The sequence below is a fragment of the Rhamphochromis sp. 'chilingali' genome (assembly GCF_963969265.1).
Source record: "Rhamphochromis sp. 'chilingali' genome assembly, chromosome: 9".
Taxonomy (NCBI): Eukaryota; Metazoa; Chordata; class Actinopteri; order Cichliformes; family Cichlidae; genus Rhamphochromis; species Rhamphochromis sp. 'chilingali'.
The window spans coordinates 36,182,164-36,201,558 of NC_137936.1; the positions used below are offsets into that span (position 1 = coordinate 36,182,164).

At 40.4% G+C, this 19,395-nt stretch overlaps 1 protein-coding gene across 1 annotated transcript in view; it reads left to right on the plus strand.

The window, feature by feature from the left end:
• The window catches only part of kif5ab (kinesin family member 5A, b), a 76,842-nt gene that overhangs the window by 34,830 nt on the left and 22,617 nt on the right, over window positions 1–19,395 (plus strand). Inside the window, exons 11-17 of the mRNA XM_080891733.1 lie at window positions 2,296–2,444; window positions 5,809–6,035; window positions 8,755–8,823; window positions 9,938–10,144; window positions 14,107–14,253; window positions 15,752–15,940; window positions 16,587–16,704. Of these exons, the coding sequence (XP_080747859.1) occupies window positions 2,296–2,444; window positions 5,809–6,035; window positions 8,755–8,823; window positions 9,938–10,144; window positions 14,107–14,253; window positions 15,752–15,940; window positions 16,587–16,704 (1,106 nt within the window). The remainder of the gene's footprint in view (window positions 1–2,295; window positions 2,445–5,808; window positions 6,036–8,754; window positions 8,824–9,937; window positions 10,145–14,106; window positions 14,254–15,751; window positions 15,941–16,586; window positions 16,705–19,395) is intronic.

Genomic DNA, 19,395 nt, shown 5'->3' on the forward strand with positions numbered 1-19,395 from the left:
GTTTGTTCAAAATCTGTTTTACCCCACTCTTCAGATAGGTAAGCTGCATTCATGGAGTCTGATTTGGTTTGCTTGCCAGATTTCCTCTCTTTACTTGCTGTCGACTTAAAAAAAACCACAGATTGAAAAGAAAGATCCTGAAAAGGCTTTTTTGTGGACATCCAGCCTTTCCCCCCTACCAATGAATTGAGACTGACATTGGAGTGTTGGTTGAAATAAATAATGTATTACAGAGCAAAGGCAGTTAGAGAATTCACAATGGATGTTTGAATGTAAAGATTTGGTCTCTTTTCTCTTTTGTCAGAAGCACTAGCTGTACAGTGCCAACAATGATCTATTTTAAAGATTAATAGAATGTATAAGAAATACTGTAAAACGACATTAAATACATCTGCCCTGTAGAATTCAGCATATTTTCTCAGAAAAGCCTTTGAATGGACATAAAAGTCAACAGTATTAGGTCTGCAATCCTAGCTTAAGCTCATTATTGTTGTTATTGTTGTTTCATTCATTATTAAAAGTACAGGTTTTATGGGTGGACTGTGTATTTATGCAGAGCATAAATAAGTCATGACCACTTTGTTCAGCATTCAGAACATATGCCACCTGATGTTTGATTTTCAGCATTTCCCTATCCAAACAACATGTTATCTATATTCTGATGTGATGAGACTCTGGATAACACCGTTTGTCTGACTAATGTCAGGGAATAATTGAATACAGACAGTGTTTTCTCACTGTAGTGTGAAATGAAGGGAAAGCCACTGAGTGCTGCAGGTGTTTCAGTGTAACTGTTTCAGCTGTAAAAACCACATATTTTTGTTGTATGGCACTGTGCAAAAGTCTTGAACCACCCTCTCATTTCTTCATATTTTCCTTCCAAGGAGCCAGACTTTCAGCATTTTTGTAAAAGTGATCTTGAACAATAGTTCTCTGGGTTTTCTGAAGGTCTTTCAAAGTTTTTCTTGGACATTTCCTATTTTTTAATCCAGTCCTTGAACTCGGTCATTTTCAGGGGAATGTTTTTTTAAGGGTTTTCCTTTTTTTTTTTTTTTTCAAGTGAAGTAAAAAAAGGAAATAGTAGGTCAAAAAAACCACCTACAGCAGATGACCAGTATCCAAAAGTAATGTCCTCAAGAAATGGGGAGGAAAAAAACTAGCAAAGATCTGACACAGGACCTGAGAGAAGCATCTGGCCCTTCAGTTGATCTGTCCACTCTTCACCAAAACCTCATCAAAATAGTGTTAGTGTAAGGGCAGCTGTCATTTCTAAGGAAAGGAAACAGGGGGAAGAGGCTGATGTATGCCAAATTACAAAGAGCTGGACTAAAAACCAGTGGCAACAGGTCTAAAGGAGTGTTTTTTATGTATGTCAGTATTTCCAGTGGAGTGAGGTACAACAGTGAGTATCTACAGACATCTGTAAACACTCTGTCATGTGTTGGAGGTTAATTTCAGCGAGTGGTGTAGAGGATCTTACCGGTATTGATTAAATTATGAATGCAGAAAAGTGCCATCAGATTTTGATCCACCATGCAGTGCCACCTGGAAAGCATCTGATTAGCAGCACCTTCATTTTTCAGCATGGCAATGATTCCAAACACACTGCCAGTGCAGTACAAGTATACCTGTGGAAAACTATCAGTCATGGACTGGCCTCCCCAGAGCCCGGACCTCAACATTACTGAAGCAATGTGGGATCATCTCGGCAGAGAATGGAACAAAAAGCAGAAACATCCAAAGTAGAGCTTTGGGATGTCCTTCAAAAAGCCCGGAGAACTATTTCTGAAGACTACTTGAAGGAATTACGAGAGCTGCCTCGAAGACGTCAAAGCAAATACTGACCTTCAAGTTCATTAATTAAACAAACATAATTGTTTGTTTGCAGTGATTATGTTTCAGTCACTACAAAAACAAAATCTAAAGCAAGACTTTTTTGTGAATTATTTATCCTCCCATAAATACTCTACCTTATATGATAAGTGCTGTATATTTGATGTGAATATGCTTCAGGGGGGTTGATACATTTTTATATTTTAAATTCCTTCCTCTTCATCATATCCCTTTTAACCAAAGTTGGAAGAAACCCAATTTGCATACCAGTTAATGAGATGGAAACATATTTTCATCAAGCAGCTGCGACTGGAAACTGTTTTGACAGTTTCTCTGTTCTCTTCTGTTGTCTTGCACTTTCCTTTTCCTCTCTCTCTTATCTATATATTTCCCTCTTACCCTCCCCTCATACTGTTTCCTTTCCTTTCTGTCTTCCCTCCCTCACTGTATCCCTCCAATTAGAGCCAAGACCATTAGGAATACTGTATCGGTGAACCTGGAGCTCACAGCAGAGCAGTGGAAGAAGAAGTATGAAAAGGAGAAGGAAAAGAACAGGTCAATGAAGGAAACTATTCAAAGACTCGAGGCAGAGCTGAATTGCTGGAGGAACGGTAATACTTGCACTGATATAAAAAACACTTAACATCATCTTCCCTCAAGAGACGGTAAAAATAGTTGCCTGTGCATTTTGAGTTTATCAGTGAGAACCATGAAATGCATATATTTTCAACTGCGCTAATGCCAGGGACTGTGTGGGGATGTTTGCTGGTTGAGCCTCTTTGTTCGAGACTAGTGAACGGATTGCACTGAACATGTTCATGGTCTCAAGAGAATTAATTCCTTTCCCACTAATATCAGTTGCAGTTTGTGTTTAGTTCTAATTAGCAAATGTTAGTATTATAAAAGGTGAAAATAGGATGGTAGAAATGTAATAAAACATGCAAAGCGCCAGCGCGGTGAGCATTTAGCTCAAAGCATCACAGAACTGCAAGCGTGGCTGCAGACGTCTTAAATTACTCCTATAAAAGAAACAAAAAGAGTGAAAATTGAGTGCTGGTTTAAGCAAATGATTGTAGATCTTGATCTTTAATCTTTTTTTTTAAAGATTAACTGCCTGCCATACAGTAAAAAGAACGATGCTGTTAAAAGATGAAAAGCTTGTGCTCGAGAGAGATGATACTCCGGCTCAGAAAACACTACTTTTCTGAAAAGTAGAGCCACTGCAGTGCATGTCCTTATCCCAGTCCCTTTTCATGCATGGAGGAGTATTCACTGACAGGAATGAAAATTTCACCAGCCCGCAGGCTTTATTTTGCAGTCTACGCAAGTGCAGATTTAACCTCATTTGATATCATCTGAATACCTGCCAGGGCAGATATGGGACAAGGGGAGCCAAACAAACGTGCTGGACTTGTGCCCAAAACGCTTAAAAATCCCTCCTTGGTTATTTTTATTCCATATTATTCAGAATTTTACACTTTGCATAATTGGATTCCCCCTGCACTGTATTGAAGGCAAGACATGATTCAGGCCTTATGATTTATGAAACCTTATGCATTAGTAATCTTCACAGAAGCGAGAGCTAATCACATCTACAGAAAAGTCATAACTTACACTGGTCTTCTCACATGTCACGCACTCACTCATAACTGTTTCAGTTTGCAGACAAAAAAACACAAGTATACGAAGCATCGTAGGCACACACTTTTCCTGTTAATTACACTTGCACATGCGTCTCTTTTGTTAGACGAGGTCTTTTCAAATGTCAGCGCTCTCAGTGCTAGCGATCGGTTGACATTCAACTTGTGTAATGAATCTTTTCCGATGTTTTTCTCCTAAAGATCATTCCCTCGGAGCCTGACCTGAATTTTAAAAATGTTGCAACAAGGATTTATCGATCACCTCTTAGTGAAAATAATTTCTTTCATTCCTTCACCCCATTCTCCTTCACACACATAATCTTTTCCTCGACTGTCTTCCAGTCTCCCACGCAATTCAGTGCTTTTAATTTCCTAATTAATCATTTTGACAACATCGTCGCGCTCACTCCCCCCTCACTGCCCCCCATGTTGTTACCCACCTCAGGGCAGGAGCTCCTTGAGAAAGATGCTATTGACCTCCATCTTGTCCCGCATGCCCACAGACAGGAACGCTTGTCTCACACAATAAATTTCATTCAATTGCAGAGCAGGAACTCCTGTGGTGTGCAGTAGAGAGACACACACATGCAGGTCTTTGTCACATTTAATTTTGTGGCTACTTTTATTGATTAGTACACCGTCAAGTCAACAGGTGGAGCTCAAAGTGTCAGCTGGGTACATTGTGAGATTACTTTGAGCATATTAGAGTTAGAATCACTCCAGTTCTTTATTTAATCACTCCTCTACTTTAGAGCTACCTATCGTGCTTTTAATTAGTCAGATGAGTGCTGTAGTGAAGCCTTGCAGAGGCAGACGTAGTTAGCTTCTGAAATCAGTCAGCAGTAACAAAGTCTCTTCTTTCAACTGCATCAAGATGTTTACACATACATGTCGGAGAAAAGTGGTCACTGCAACACAGAATCTGCAATCTAGTTCAAAAGGAACTCATTCTTTCTTAATTTATGTCTGTTTTTTAACCCTAAAAAATACAAGCACTGGACACTTTACTAGGTACACCCCTCCCCTTTTGCCTTGAGATGACTTAATTATTCATTGCATAGATTCTACAAGTTGCTCGAATCATTCATCAAAGGTTTTGGTCCATATTGACATGATGTCGTCACACACTTGGTGCAGGTTTGGCAGCTGCACATACATGATGTGAATCTCTCGTTCCACTACCTCTTAAAGGTGCTCTGTCGGATCGAGATCTGGCAAATGTGGAGGTCAATTGAGCATAGTGAACTCATTGTGATGTCCAAGAAGTCAGTTTGTGACACGGTACATTATTCTGCTGGAAGCATCCATCAGATGATCGATGCACCGTGGTCATAAAGGGTCAGCAACAATACTCAGGTAGGCTCTGAATGATGCTCAATTTGTAGTAGGCGAAAAATATCCGACCATATCACCACGACCAGCCTGAACAGTTGATACAAGACAGGATGGATTCATGCCTTCATGTTGTTTCCACTGCCAATGTTTTTCCAATCTTCTACTTAAGCCTGTGTAAACTGTAACCTCGGTTTCCTGCAGTGGTGTGGTCTTCTGCTGCTGTAGCTCATCTGCTTCGAGGTTCAAATGCTCTTCTGCATAGTCTGGGATGCATGGGTGCATTTCCACATAGAGAACCTCTGCTTTCTTATTTTTCAGACCATCCAATGTGGGATGGAAAAATGCACTCTGAAAACACCCAGATTAGCCTGTTTGGCACCGACAACTCTACGCTGAGATACTGCTGTGTGATTGGCTGACTGAAAAACTGTGACAAAAAGCAGTTAAACAGGTGTACCTAACAAAGTGGACAGTGATTGTAATCACTGGACATACTTTACAGCTTTTCTGTCTTTCCATATAAAGTAAACTGTGTTCAGTAATTCATTATGTGACAGGATCATATCTAATAACATAAGAATCCCACTATTTGTTAAATGAACAGACTGAAGTCTTTCACCTAACCTTCTGCTCTCACTGTTTATAAAGACATGTCATAAACCTCTTAATACTTCCAATGGAGGGCACTAGGCTTGCAGGCAGACATTTTACCGTCCCCTCCACGAGGTGTAGAGTTTGCGTAATTATTTCTCTCACAAGCCAACTGACACTTTGATAATATGTCTGTTGTGTATATATTGTATTTTGCACTGCTGTTCAATCAGATTATATGGTAAAGAACACTCATTTTTGGCACACTGCATGCATTGTGCTTAGGGGCACTTACTAAACTAAGGATTAACCTTCTAATCACATTTTATGCATTAATCCTTACAGTAGGATTTGCAGGAGAGAGCAGCACATTTTCAAAACCTGAGAAAAAATCTTCCCTTGTGTATAGGTGAGGATGCTGCTGTGCCGGGGCAGCTGTGTGAAGGATCTGAGGATGCCCCCCTGGTTCTTCCAGAATCTGAGGAGTCAGTTCTTGACGTATGCAGCCCCTGCACTCCTTGCACCCCCTGCACCCCCTGCTCTATTGCCTCCTCCATTGTGGTTCATATCTCTGAGGAGGAGAGGCAAAAGTACGAGGAGGAGATTCGCAAGCTCTACAAACAGCTAGACGATAAGGTAATGAACGAACAGTGCACGAGGATGGTTTGTGCACGGACGTAGAGCTCCTCACACACCACGGCTGCGTTTTCTGTAATGTTATGCACACATTAATTCAAAGACTGTGTCATGCATACATTATTTATGTTAATGAGTTCAGGATCATACACATAGTAGTGAGTAATGTAGCAAACACAGAGGAAGTAGTAACTCTGAAACGTGTTAAAGCTTTAAATTATTTAAGACTTCTGCGTACACACGCGGTTTTATAATGTGTCATTTTACTTTTTCATTACTAGATTTTTCCTTTAAATATGCAGAAGCATATACTGACATGTTTTCCTGTACATGCCCTGCTGTGTGAATGCACACACTGCCCTGTGTATTCATGTATCCCTGGGGATGCATATATTTTATTTTGTCTCTGCTGATGTGGTACAGTTATAACAGACCTGATGCATGATATTCTATATGTTAAATGTATTCGTGGATACAAATGTATACATAGCAGATACCTGGGATTTTTCTTTTATTGCACTCAGTCGCGGTGTACCTCGGATGTCCCATCATCTCGCATGGCGTGTGCGAGCTGCTGCAGATCACTATGTGACATATATATATTATTGTTTTTCTCTGGTAGCACTGACCCCGCAGCTTCTGTAGAGCCAAGCATTAAAAATCCTCCTCCTCTTCTTATGACCCCGGCTCTTTAACCTTTTGGTTTTTTGGTGTTATAGTTTTGCATTATTGATCTGAGTATTTTTGAGTGTTTAGTTTGTGTTATAACTTAGTGTTAGGTCTCATTTCCTGTTTTATTTTGATAATTGCTTGCCTCTAGTGTATTGTGTTTAGTTTTACTTCTCTTTCTGTCTTTAACTATTGTCACCTGCACCTGCTGTGTCCACTTTCCTAATTGCCCAAAAAGTGCTGTCTTACCCTGAGTCTTTGTCTCAGCATCTGTTAATGTTCTCTGCTTGTCTTCAGATAGTTTTTAGAGTTTGTTTAGTCTCCCAGTGGATTTTGTGCTTTTCATTAGCTGGAAAAAAAATCCAGCATTGTCACGGTTCGGCATGGCAAACCGTGGGAGGTGTGGGGAAGGAGGACCCAGGCGCGGTGCTCTATGTACAAACAGTGCGTTTATTTACAGTGTATGGTACAAACAACAATAAATCCCCGTGCTTTCCCTGACTCCCGTGTCGTGTCTCTCCGTGAATAGTCCGTGTCTCAGTGCTCTCCGCTCCCGTGTCTCAGCACCCCTCGTGCTGTCTGGCGCTCCACACTTCTCCTGGGGGACACAATAGACGCAGCCGTCAGGACACATATAACCGCGGGGATACACACACTAACTCAGTTCAACTGGATGACTAACGTGGAGTCTCATGGAATGATCCCGCGTCGGTGGGAGCTCCAAGACTCTCCTAAGTAGCTCCCCCGACGAGCCCTGATCAGCGGCAGGTGTGTAGCTTCGGGTGTGGCCAGTCCCCTAGCAGGGCCACACCCACCAGGCCTGAAGGCACCTGTAAACCAGTGTACATACACACCTGCACCCATATACACACACACACACACACACACACACACACACACACACACACTCACATCTACAAGCATGGAGAAGAGCAGCAGCAACACCAAAAATACATATAATATCACCAGTCCATGACTGCCCAGGGATCCTGGGTCGCACAGACCCAGGGCCCTGACAAGCATGGTTTTGTTCTCCATCTCTGCATTTTGGTCTGCAAAGCACGATGTTTTCTTTAGATTATCAAACACCTGAAGAATCACAGATTACAGTATTAGTAGTTTCTACTGTTACCATTGGTAACATATTGGTAACATATGTAGTGTAACTAATACTGTCCTCCAGGATCTTGTTTCTGTGGCAAACAGCTTATATCTACAGTGTGTTTGTGTCTTTGTTGGACTTATTTTCTGGCTGCTAACAACAACCTGCTCAGGAGGAGAGCTCACCTCCTTGTTAGAGGGGAAGCTGTGGAGCCTCCGACCACAGTCAAACACCTTGGACTGCATATGTCCAATAACCTTACATGAACTACAAGTACTGCAGTATTATTAAGAAAGCTCATCAATGGCTGTTTGTTATGAGGAGCCTGAAGGCTGGCCTTGGAGCTTGCATATGCTCATCTGACTCATAATCTGCACATATAAGATAAAGTAATTACACGTCTGGCTTGTAACCTAGATGGAGCCTTGTCTCTGATCTCTACTTTTCTTTGCAGGTGTCTGAAGGTATGCAGTGTTCTTAGAATTAAAACATGCTCATTACTTTAGCCCGTATTTTTTTCCAGTGAGACAGAAATCAGGGCTTTGGGGCATTTTTCTTATTTAATTACTTTTTTAAAAGAAGACACCTCACCACCTCTGGGAATTAGAGAGAATGAAAGTTTAAGGCACTTTGATGGTCATTTATATATGGGCACTGGTCTCACTCTGACTTTTTTTATGCTGATGAAGCCACTCTCTTTCTTTTGTCGGGTTACTGATCGATCATTTTGCCCATATAATTGCTGATGCCGTTCCCTTTTTGTCATAAATCAGGCCTTCGTTTTCTAAAATGTGCGCACAGTGGCAGATCCAGTTATGGTGAAAAAAAGATGTATGGGTATCCGGTCCAACATGCAGCTGTCGTCTATTGTAAGTTTAAAGCGTATAGTTGTGAATGGAAACTGAACACATAATACGACTGTGGGTGTGTGTGTCTTTCCCACTAAAGGATGACGAGATCAACCACCAGAGCCAGATGGTGGAGAAGCTGAAGGAGCAGATGCTCGACCAGGAGGAGGTAAAGGATCTTGGTTTTATTTCCTTTCATCAGTTTGGTTAAACAGCTCACGGTGGGCTGCAGTGTCTTTGAATGTGGAAATGAAAACTGCACTGTGAATAGAAGTCAGCTGTGAGACATTTATTATCCTGCCCGTGAGATTACTGAAAGAAAAAATCCTTTCAGGTGCCAAAAAGCACTTGAAGAAATTAAACTGTCATTGTTTAATTGTGAGTGTATCACTGTTGCTGTGTTCTACATGCTAGCAGTGGTTTAATCTAGAATAGAATTAAGTGGCTGAACAGCGCAGAAAAGAATCGATGAAAAGACTGAAGAATGACTGAAGCTTGTTAAGTATTCGTTTTAGAAATTGCTCCCTAACTTTTACACGGGGAACGATTGTTGTTTTTTTTGCTGACATGACTGAACACTGCTGCTGACAAATAAACATGCTCTCTAGGGATTTGATCTATAATTGGCACTTTATCACATAAATATCTGCTGCAAGTAAGTAAATCAGTACTTGTAGGAAGAACAGCAATTAAAAGACTCCATTAAAACCCAATTAAGAGACGTATTTGCAGCGTGTTTTCATAGGAGAGGCTAAACTGTTGAGGAAGAGAACCTAAAAAAGGCTTTGGGATGAAAAGGACTTAATTCATTCAATCATTTCCCAAATGGTCCTGCTGCGGGCTGAACTGACACAGTCCTAACTACCCAACCGTGGTTTGTTTATAGTAACGCAAAGTTACATTCATTTATCTAAATAAAAGCCGTATGCTGCAGTGCAAATATGCCGGCACTCCAAGCGGAGAACATCTACATTTAATGGCTTCCATTCAGTGAAATGACCCACAGTGGGCTGCAGCAGTGCAGCAAACAGCATGGTGGCACAAAAGCCATCTCTCAATCTTTAAATTATTCTTTTGTACAGTTGCTTGAATATTGTGTGACAGGGTTTGTGCAGACATTTAGCTCTTTATGCCAGAAAACAGGATAACTCTGTTAAGACCCAGCAGCTCTGCTCTGTAAATAATGAAGCGAGCGCTCAGCAGGGAAGTTTCACCGTTCCACTTTTAAAATAGTTTTTTCTCTATTTACAGTTTGCAATAAGTCGAATGTCTTTGCCCCTCAGCTTCTCGCATCGTCCAGAGGTGACAGTGAGAAGGTGCAGTCGGAGCTCGGCAGGCTGCAGGCCGAGAATGAATCCGCAAAGGCCGAAGTAAAAGAGGTTCTTCAGGCCCTGGAGGAGCTGGCGGTCAACTATGACCAGAAAAGCTTAGAAGTCGAGGAGAAGAGCATGCAGAACAAGCTCCTGGCTGAGGAGCTTTCAAAGAAAATGGTGGGTCTGACTTCCAGGAAGCTTTTTGAATAAATCTTTTAGCAACAAAGTTCTGTGGCTAAAATAAAGAAATAGATCATGGACAGATGTTGTGCTTTGGTGTGTTTACAAGGAAGCAAACTGCAAAAAAAAAGTAGAAAAGGAACTCTCTGTAATAAAATCATTTCTTCATTTAAGCCTCCATCTTACAATATGCTGAGCTACTGGTTCAAAATGCAATTAGTGAGATAAGTAAAATTAAAGCTGCATGTAACGAAGATAAGGAGAAAATTCTGATGAATGGTGCCACCAGTGGTCATGGTGGCAGTGCGCCCCAGGGTGGCTGTGGCTACAACGTAGCTTGCCATCACCAGTGTGTGTGAATGTGTGTGTGAATGGGTGAATGACTGGATATGTAAAGCGCTTTGGGGTCCTTAGGGACTAGTAAAGCGCTATACAAACACAGGCCATTTACCATTTACCATGAAGATAACAAAGAAAAAGTGAAGTATTGGGATTTCTTTTGTTTTCTTTCTCTTTTTTTTGCTGGTTCAATGTCGTGCACTATGACTCTCCACAGAGAGCACAGCTCTGACTTTGCTTGATTAAATGTATTTTTCACAGAAAAGACATCCAGCCTTTCTGGATCGAGACCTTCCAGTGACTGTGTTTTCAGTAGTCATGGTCTGAAAAAGTCTTGCTTTTGTGTGATGGGAGCTTTCTGTTTTTACGTTTTTTTCTCTCTTCTCACTGGTTGGATGTGGGTGGGGTTCAGCCACACATAATGTCTCATATTTCTATGAACCCGTCAGATAGGTAGGCTATTTTTTGACTCTGAGTCAAACCACACCTACACAGTCCTGCTGAAGAAGCGACATTGACTGTTAAACTGCTAATAAATATACATAAAGACAGAGAAGGAGAAACAACATTTGTAGCACATTAGCATCTCTTCATTGGATTCCTGTTAAACTGAACTACACTCTCGTACAAGGTCTTGAATAATCAGACACCATCTTATTTTAAAACCCTCATGGTACCATTTCACACCAGTAGATTCTCTCACTTTCAGACTGGTTTACTTGTTGTTCCAGGAGTATTTAAAAGTAGAATGTGAGGCAGACCCTTCAGATTTGTAACCAACTACCAGTTTAGATTCAGGAGTGTTGGAGACAGACTCCATCTCTACTTTTAAGATTAGGCTTCAAACTTTCCTTTTTGCTAAAGCATATAGTTAGGCCTGGATCAGGTGACCCTGGATCCTCCCTTAGTTACGCTGCAATAGGTGTAGACTGCTGGGGGATTCCCATGATGCACTGAGTGTTTTGTCTTCACTCACCATGTGCCTACACACCTCTCTGTATTTAATCTTTAGTTATTATTAATGTCTGTCTCTCCTCACCCCAACTGGGTTCTTCCTGTAAAAAAGGAAGTGTCTCCTTCCTGGTGCCAACTCTTCAGCCACGGGCGATCGTGGCTCAAGAGTTGGCAGTTTGTCTTGTAATCAGAAGGTTGCCGGTTCGAGCCCCGGCTCCGACACTCTCGGTTGTTGTGTCCTTGGGGAAGACACTTCACCCATTGCCTACTGGTGGTGGTCAGAGGGGCCGATGGTGCCAGTGTCTGTCAGTGCGCCCCAGGGCAGCTGTGGCTACAATATAGCTGCCATCACCAATGTGTGGAGGACTGAATGTAGTGTAAAGCGCTATACAAATACAGGCCATTTACCATTCCCACTGTTGCTAAGTGCTTTGTCATAGTGGAGTCATCTGATTGTTGGAGTGTTATCTCTGTATCATTGTACGTCTTTATTTTACAATATAAACCACCTTCTGGGGACTATTGTTGTGATTTGACACTATATAAATATTTAAAATACTCTTACTCAAAGTAGCAATTTTCCCATAAATTTTGTAATGTTTACTGCCTTATTCTATATATATCTGATTATATTTACAATTTGGGTAACTGTTAAAGTATTGCAGTAACTATCAAAGCCTGGTTGCAGTATATCCCTGATGCACACAACGTTGTCTGGTAGAAGAAAACTTACAGTGATAATTTACAGGCAGGTTTTTTCAGTTACATCGAGGGCTTTGAATAATTTCTTACCATATAGATGGATGTTTATTACCTATTAAATATTCAACAATACGTGTGTCATGTGGAAGTGTGCCTCACAGTTGAAAGAAAGTGTTACAGAGAGTTGAGCAGAATGAGTCGAGGAGATGAGCGTGCAGAACAAGCTCCTGGCTGAGGAGCTTTCAAAGAAAATGGTGGGTCTGACTTCCAGGAGGCTTTTTGAATAAATCTTTTAGCAACATAAAGCACATTATTTAAATAAGCCCAGCCTCTGTATTAATTGTCCTTCTGCAGCACAAATAAAGTGAATAATAGATAAAAGTCAGAAGGAGACCACTGGCAGAGCTGGTCAGAGCTTTGTGCAGTTCCTGACTTATTCAGTGATTTAAGTGACCATATTTGACCTTCTTATTAAATCCTCTTCAATATTTCATCAGTGTTTCAGTCTGCTGCACGTGTCCTTCTGTCTTTTCCTGTCTATCTCAGGAGCAGAAGCTGATTGAGCATCTGACAACAGAACCACCATTTAGACTGCTAAACCTGCCTGAAGCCCTCATTTCTCCTCAATAGCCTCTATAGCCTCTCCAGTCTGCTCTGCTCTGACCTGTCTGATCCTGCACAGAGAGTGTCTGAGACTTTGACAAGATATGAAACTAAATACAAATAAGATTTCAGTGCTGGTAAATGCAGGTGGTGCTATAAGAGAAAAGAAATCCCCTCATCAAAATCTTTTGGAAATGTTTCTCAGTCTTGAACTTTTAGGCACGTCGGTCTTTCCAGTTGTTACAGTAGAAATGGGAAAAGCTCTGGGAATACTGAAGCACATTCATCATGGCCGTCATCCCCGCAGCTGCCTTCATCTTTGTTTTTAGTGGGAACTTGTCGCTTCTTCTGCAGGTGTCCGTGCCATCGCTCACCATCACTGCCATTGATCGGCTACTTTAAACACCATAATTCATCCATTGAAACCCATTTCTTATCAACATGATTAAGCCCATTCATCACGTCAATGAACCAACTCTATTCATCATCCCATGTTTTACTTGTTTATATAAGAATCAGTTTCAGCTCATTATTACCTTAGTTTATCTTAAGATGACATTGTGACATGAGAAGTGACCGGGAAGACTGTAACAGAGCTTGAAGTGAATCACAGAGATGAAGATGGAAGAGCTGATTAAGGAGTATTTAAGAAGGTGACTAATGGTGCTTTGAAATGACTGATGAACTGGGGAGCAAGAACATAAAACGTGCCATGAAAAATTGCTCAAGTAGAATATTTCACTGGTGACAGATGAGCCACTCATAAAATGAAACCCCATAAACAAGTCGGTATGCTTTCAGATTTCTTCGTTGGAACAACACCTTTATGGAAAGTCTTCCTCTTCTTCATCTCCTTCTTCTTCTACCTGTTCTTTCTTGTCATCATCATCTTCTTCATCTTGTTTAGGGTCATAGGTCATTCAGTCTACTACCCAACTCTTGGTCTCACATGTGTGAGTAGGAGAAATGTCTTTAATGTTATGTTGTCAAACCTGACTGAGATCAAATGGTTTCATTGTGCTGCAGCACATTTGCCCTCCAGCCCTGGTTAGAATCTGCTTGCTGTGCAGAATGGAAAATAATAAAGTAAACTCCACCGTGTACTCTCTCAGATGTTATTGAGCGCAGATGCCATCCACTCCTCTTCATGCAGTTTATTGATTTATAATTTGGTGGCTACTATGTTATGCTCCTGCAGCCATGTGTGTTTGCAGATTCAGGGAATCTAATCACCACTTCTCAGAGTCTGCCCTACACAATTTCTGTCTTTTTTCGTATTTGCATGTACCTTCTGGAGTTTCTCGCCTTAGCACAACGGCTCTCCCTAACACCTCTTATCTGCTTGACTCCGCCCTCCCCAGGCTCATCTCATGGCTTTAGAGGCAGAGCTGTCCCGTATCCAGGAAGTGAGCAGCCACCAAAGAAAACGCATTGCTGAGATTCTTAATGGGCTCATGAGGGACCTGAGTGAATTTAGCACGATCGTTGAAAACAAGGACATCAAGTTGGTGAGTGGTACAGACGTGGATAGAGTGCATTTTTGTGATGAAAGCGACAACTGTGGTGTAGGTAAAATGAGAAAGATGATTCTCATGTCAAAGCAAGAAAATATACAGCTAAATTTAAGTATCAGTGTAGAAAAGGAACTCAGAGAAATTCAAAAGAAGACCCGAAAGCACAAACAAAAGCAGGGTTTAGTGTTGAGCTTATTTAGACTTGTCGGAGTCTAGTCAAGCGCAAAGCCTGAGGACAACATAGTCCAAAGAAAAACAACTCAAAAAGCAGCCGCAGGAAACATGAGAGAAAACGCTGGCAGTAAATTTTGGAGATGAACACAGATGGACTGATGATGGCTAACAACGAGAAAAACCAGAGTAAAAATACCCCGAACATTGTGACCACTGACAGGTGAAGTGAATAACACTGATTATCTCTTCATCATGGCACCTGTTAGTGGGTGGGATATATTAAGGAACCAGGGAACATTTTGCTTTCAGAGATGATGTGTTAAGGGGGGGGGCTATTGTGAGGATATTAGCAAGTTGTGATGGTTAGAAGACTGGGTCAGAGAGTCTCCCAAATTGCAACTCATGTGTGATGTTTCTGGTCTGCAGTGGTCAGTATCCATCAAAAGTGGTCCAAGTCGTGGGCGGCCAAGGCTTCCTGGTGCTGACCCATGTGGTCGAGTCCAACAGATGAGCTCAATTTGCTGAAAACATTAATGCTATTTATTTTTTTAAAAGTTAATGTTGATTCTGATAGATAGTCAGAATGTTATGCTTGATCGGTGCACATAAGTAATTAACCACATGAGAAATTAATGAGGGATGACCAAACAATCTCAAATGGCTGGAAGGAAATAAAGAAAGCAAGTAAAACCAAGAGAGACAGTAAATACCAACAAAGTGAAATGCAAAGCATCTTCTGGCATAAAGCCGTGACAAAGCGCTCTGGTAGATCTGCCAAAAAGGAGACAATTACATTTAAAAAAACTTACATATATATATGTGTGCGTGTGCATGTGTGTGCATATGAATATTTTCTGTTTGCTGATAAAGTGTCATTTTTCAGGCATTTCTCTTTAACTTGATTGGTTTGGCATCCATGTAAATTTATGCTCTGAATGAGCATTTAAAATAAATATCTGTGTTTATAGACGTGACTTAAATCAACAGCTTTACATTATTCAATATAGTCAGTATACTACTCGCATATGCAGAATGTCGTGTATGCACATCCGCTATCATCTGTAGTGCTTAGATTGATGTGTATACATTTTCCTCCACACTTCATTTCGGAGCTTCTGAGTTGCTACATCTGCTAAATGAGACCATTAACCTAATGGCTGTGCATACAAAATGCCAGAGTGTTTCTAAGATGCTTCCCTTTCCACTGATTTAACGCCCATGCTGTGTTTAAACAGTCCCCACTCAATCCTGATCAAGCATCTACTAGACTGATTTTTTCTTTTTATTTAACTGTCTCCTCGCACTCATTCGTCTCCAGCCTGTGGAGATCACCGGAGCGATCGAGGAAGAGTTCACAGTGGCTCGCCTCTACATTAATAAGATAAAGTCAGAGGTGAAGTCCATGGTGAAGCGCTGTCGCCACCTGGAGAACCTACAAACCGAGTGTCACCGCAAGATGGAGGAGACGGGCAGAGAACTGTCTTCATGTCACCTTCTCATTTCACAGGTAAGATTGCAAACTGACGGATACATGTGTTGTTGTTGGGTACCAAATCGATTGAATTGAACTGAATTATTAAATCTAGATGAACTGTAGAAACTAAAATAAAATGATATGGGGGTACAAATGTTTGTTCATCTGGTACTAGACAGAAATACTGGTGATACTGATACTGAAACATTATCAATTAACACTTCAAAAGGCTCACCGGCTTGGGCAGGTGACCCATGTGTCTTAAAGCCCTGGTTTCAAATCTAGCCTGAGCCATTTGCTGCATGTCTTTTCCCAGTTTTCCTGTCATAATAAAGGCTGAAAAGCTTTAAAACACAGTGTAGCTACTCCCAACATCTTAACATGACCCAACTCTTTGTGGGGTGGATTTTTCTTTTTGCTTTGGACATTTTTAGTCTGCACAGGGTCATAATTCTCAAATAATTGCATGTTTTATATTCTGTGTTCATGTAGTGGCCTGAAGCCACGGTTCAAATTTCGCTAAGTGTGGTATTTAAACTACACTCCCCGGTGACAAGAGATCATAAATATTCAGTGAACAAAAAGTAAAAGTGCATTTTATCCTTGATGTAAAGTGTCCTCGTGGGTAGAGGTCTTTGCTCGTCACTAAAATTTTTGCATATGATGTTCTGACTTTCAGCACGAAGTGAAGATTCGCTCTCTAACAGAGTACATGCAGAACGTGGAGCTGAGGAAGAGACAGCTGGAGGACAGCTATGATTCTCTGACTGTGGAGCTGGCTAAACTCCAAGCTCAAGGTACATTTGTTATAGCCCACACTAGTGAAGCAGCGCAAGTATCTAAGCTGGTATGTTTACTCTTTTCTGATTACTTTTTTTAAATAAAGCTCATTAGCCAAACATTTTTTTTTTCAAATAAACTTGATTTGCCTTTTTGAATTATCATATCGTTCAATCATACGTATTCAACCATGTGGAAGTACACTTTAGAAGTTGTGTTTTTAATGATTAGATATCACTGGTGTGGTGTGTAGTAGTACAGTTAATAATGTTTGTTTCAGTCACATCTGCTGACATTTGCATTTGTATGTTGAAGTATTGGGGAGATGAAGAGTCTCCTCTGATACCTCCATCTGGGTTTAAAGATGTATGCGTATGCAGGTTGTAGGTAAAAAGGTATTTTTTGTAAATTACAGTCCATTTACTGTGAACTAAACTAGGAGAGGGCAGAGCACAGAACACGAACATGTAACATACGTGTCATTGGGGTTATTTTGTTTTACTTGAAACAAAGAGTTTTTAAGATATGAATTTGACTTGGATTATAAATCAGAAGTAAAACCTCTGAAATGTGTCTGGAGGTTGAAATAATTCTGTAGTAAAAAATGCTTCTTTAGTTGGAAATATTGGGCAAATTGGCACATTTCGAAATTTTGAAAATTCAAGTGGTTAACAGGATTTTTTGAAATTCATGGCTCTAGAGGGAAAACCAATTTTGACACTATCCACATTTGAAAGATTGTTTCAGTTTTCTGCTGCACTATACAGTGACTCCATCAATTTCCTTTAAATGCTTATCAAATTCAAAGTCGCTGAGGTGTTGGAGGTTCTCAGATTTCAGATAATAAGGTCAGCATTTTTACAAATGTGAGCCAAAGGATCAAGCTTTAAACTGTTTTTTCTACTGATGGTTACACCTGATGATGGTATGGTATGGTAATTTTGTGACCACATTGCTGCCTGTGAACACAGAAGCACCACCCACCTGTGGTTCCAACCTTCTGTTTGTTAGAGGCAGCCAGTCAGAAGAAAGTCAACTTGAAGGGAGCGTGGCCATAAGAGGAGATGAGGCAAACTCCTTATTTCAGACAGAGGTTGATCTAAGATAATACAGCGGTGATAATAACGACTATTTTAAACATGTTCAGTTGTGTGCATAAAAAACAATACAGAGTAAGAAATCAGCATAATAGGTAAGCATTTTACTCATTTTAGTTTAGTATATTAGAGTTGGTGATTGATCATGATCTAATGCAGTGGAGAAACACAGATTTTGATGATGATGAAAGTGACAATATAAACAGCAGCATCGTATTTTTGTCTGCACTAAAATGGTAATATAACTGGTCAGTGAGCAGCCACCATCTACAGAGATAAGTATCACTAAATACACTGCAAAAATTGGCTAAATATAAGGAAAAAATATGTAATTTGAGAAAATCCAGACTATAATCAAGTAAAATAATAAAATAACACTTGGTAAGATTTCTTGAAATGAGAAAAAAAATGTCTAAACTTTAGTCAAGTGAGAAATCTCTTAAAAGAAGTGTTGACACACTCATAACAAGTGCTTCATAAACCTTTGGCGTTGCTTCATTCTCACTTTGAGAGAAATGATCTTAGAACAAGAGCAACTGAACAAGATGCTTCTTCTGGTCAATAGTCTGTCATAGGGCTAACAAACACGATCAATTTAGAATCAGCAATTAACTTCACTTGAATAACTTTGGACTGTGGGGGGAGAACCCACAGGATACCAGCACCTTCATGCTGTTAGGGTTTGTACAACAAAAGTCTAAGTGTGTGAACTGTTACTGGGAGGGCTTGTAAAATGATTTCACAGCTAAAAAATGCTTTTAAGATACAGTGCTGTGATCGCAGCCATTCCCCAACTCTCTGTGAATGGTACTCATTGATCAAAGACCATTGATTAATGGGATTTCATCAGTGGTTGTTGATCAATGGTCATGAAAATGTGCATATTAATGATCGAGGAACTGACCTCACAGCCCAATGTTCATTCAGTGGTGCTAGCTTCAATCATTGTATTGTTTATAAAGTTGGGGAAACCTGCAGTCAGCTGACACTGAAGAAGTCACTTGGATGAGTAACGAAACGTTTCTCCCGCTGAAAACGCTACGTCCAGATAAACAGAATCAACCTTTTGGGACGTCTAAGATACAATATCATCTCAAATAGTGTCTTGGTGATATAAATGAGCCTAATATGCAGGGAAAGTAACTAGTTTTAGGGTTTATAAACTAAATAAGAAATAACAGACATATATTCTCAAAAGAAGATCTTATTCGTTGTGCTCTTGCTAGTATTTCACTCTCAAAACAAAATCAAAAAGACTTTTTGGGTGGATATAAGATTGTGAGACTTGGTCAGTTAGACAAGTTTTGGAGTCTAAGTGTACGAGCACATGTTGCTGAAATACTCGGTGGAGTTGAGAATTTGAGGCCAGTCAATATTAGTTCAATTTGGCAAGTGTAGTATGTGGGTACTCCTTTTTATAATAGATTGCTCTAGGCTCAAGTTAAAATGTTTTACCTACGAGAGCAAAATAGCAAACTGGGAGCAAAGATTTTAGTATTCATTCAGACTCTTTGGTGAAGAAAATTTCAATATGGTCCGACCAGAAAAATGACAGATTTACACTCAATAAATAGAGCCAAACACAAGTTTCCAGGAGTGAAGCCAATCTTT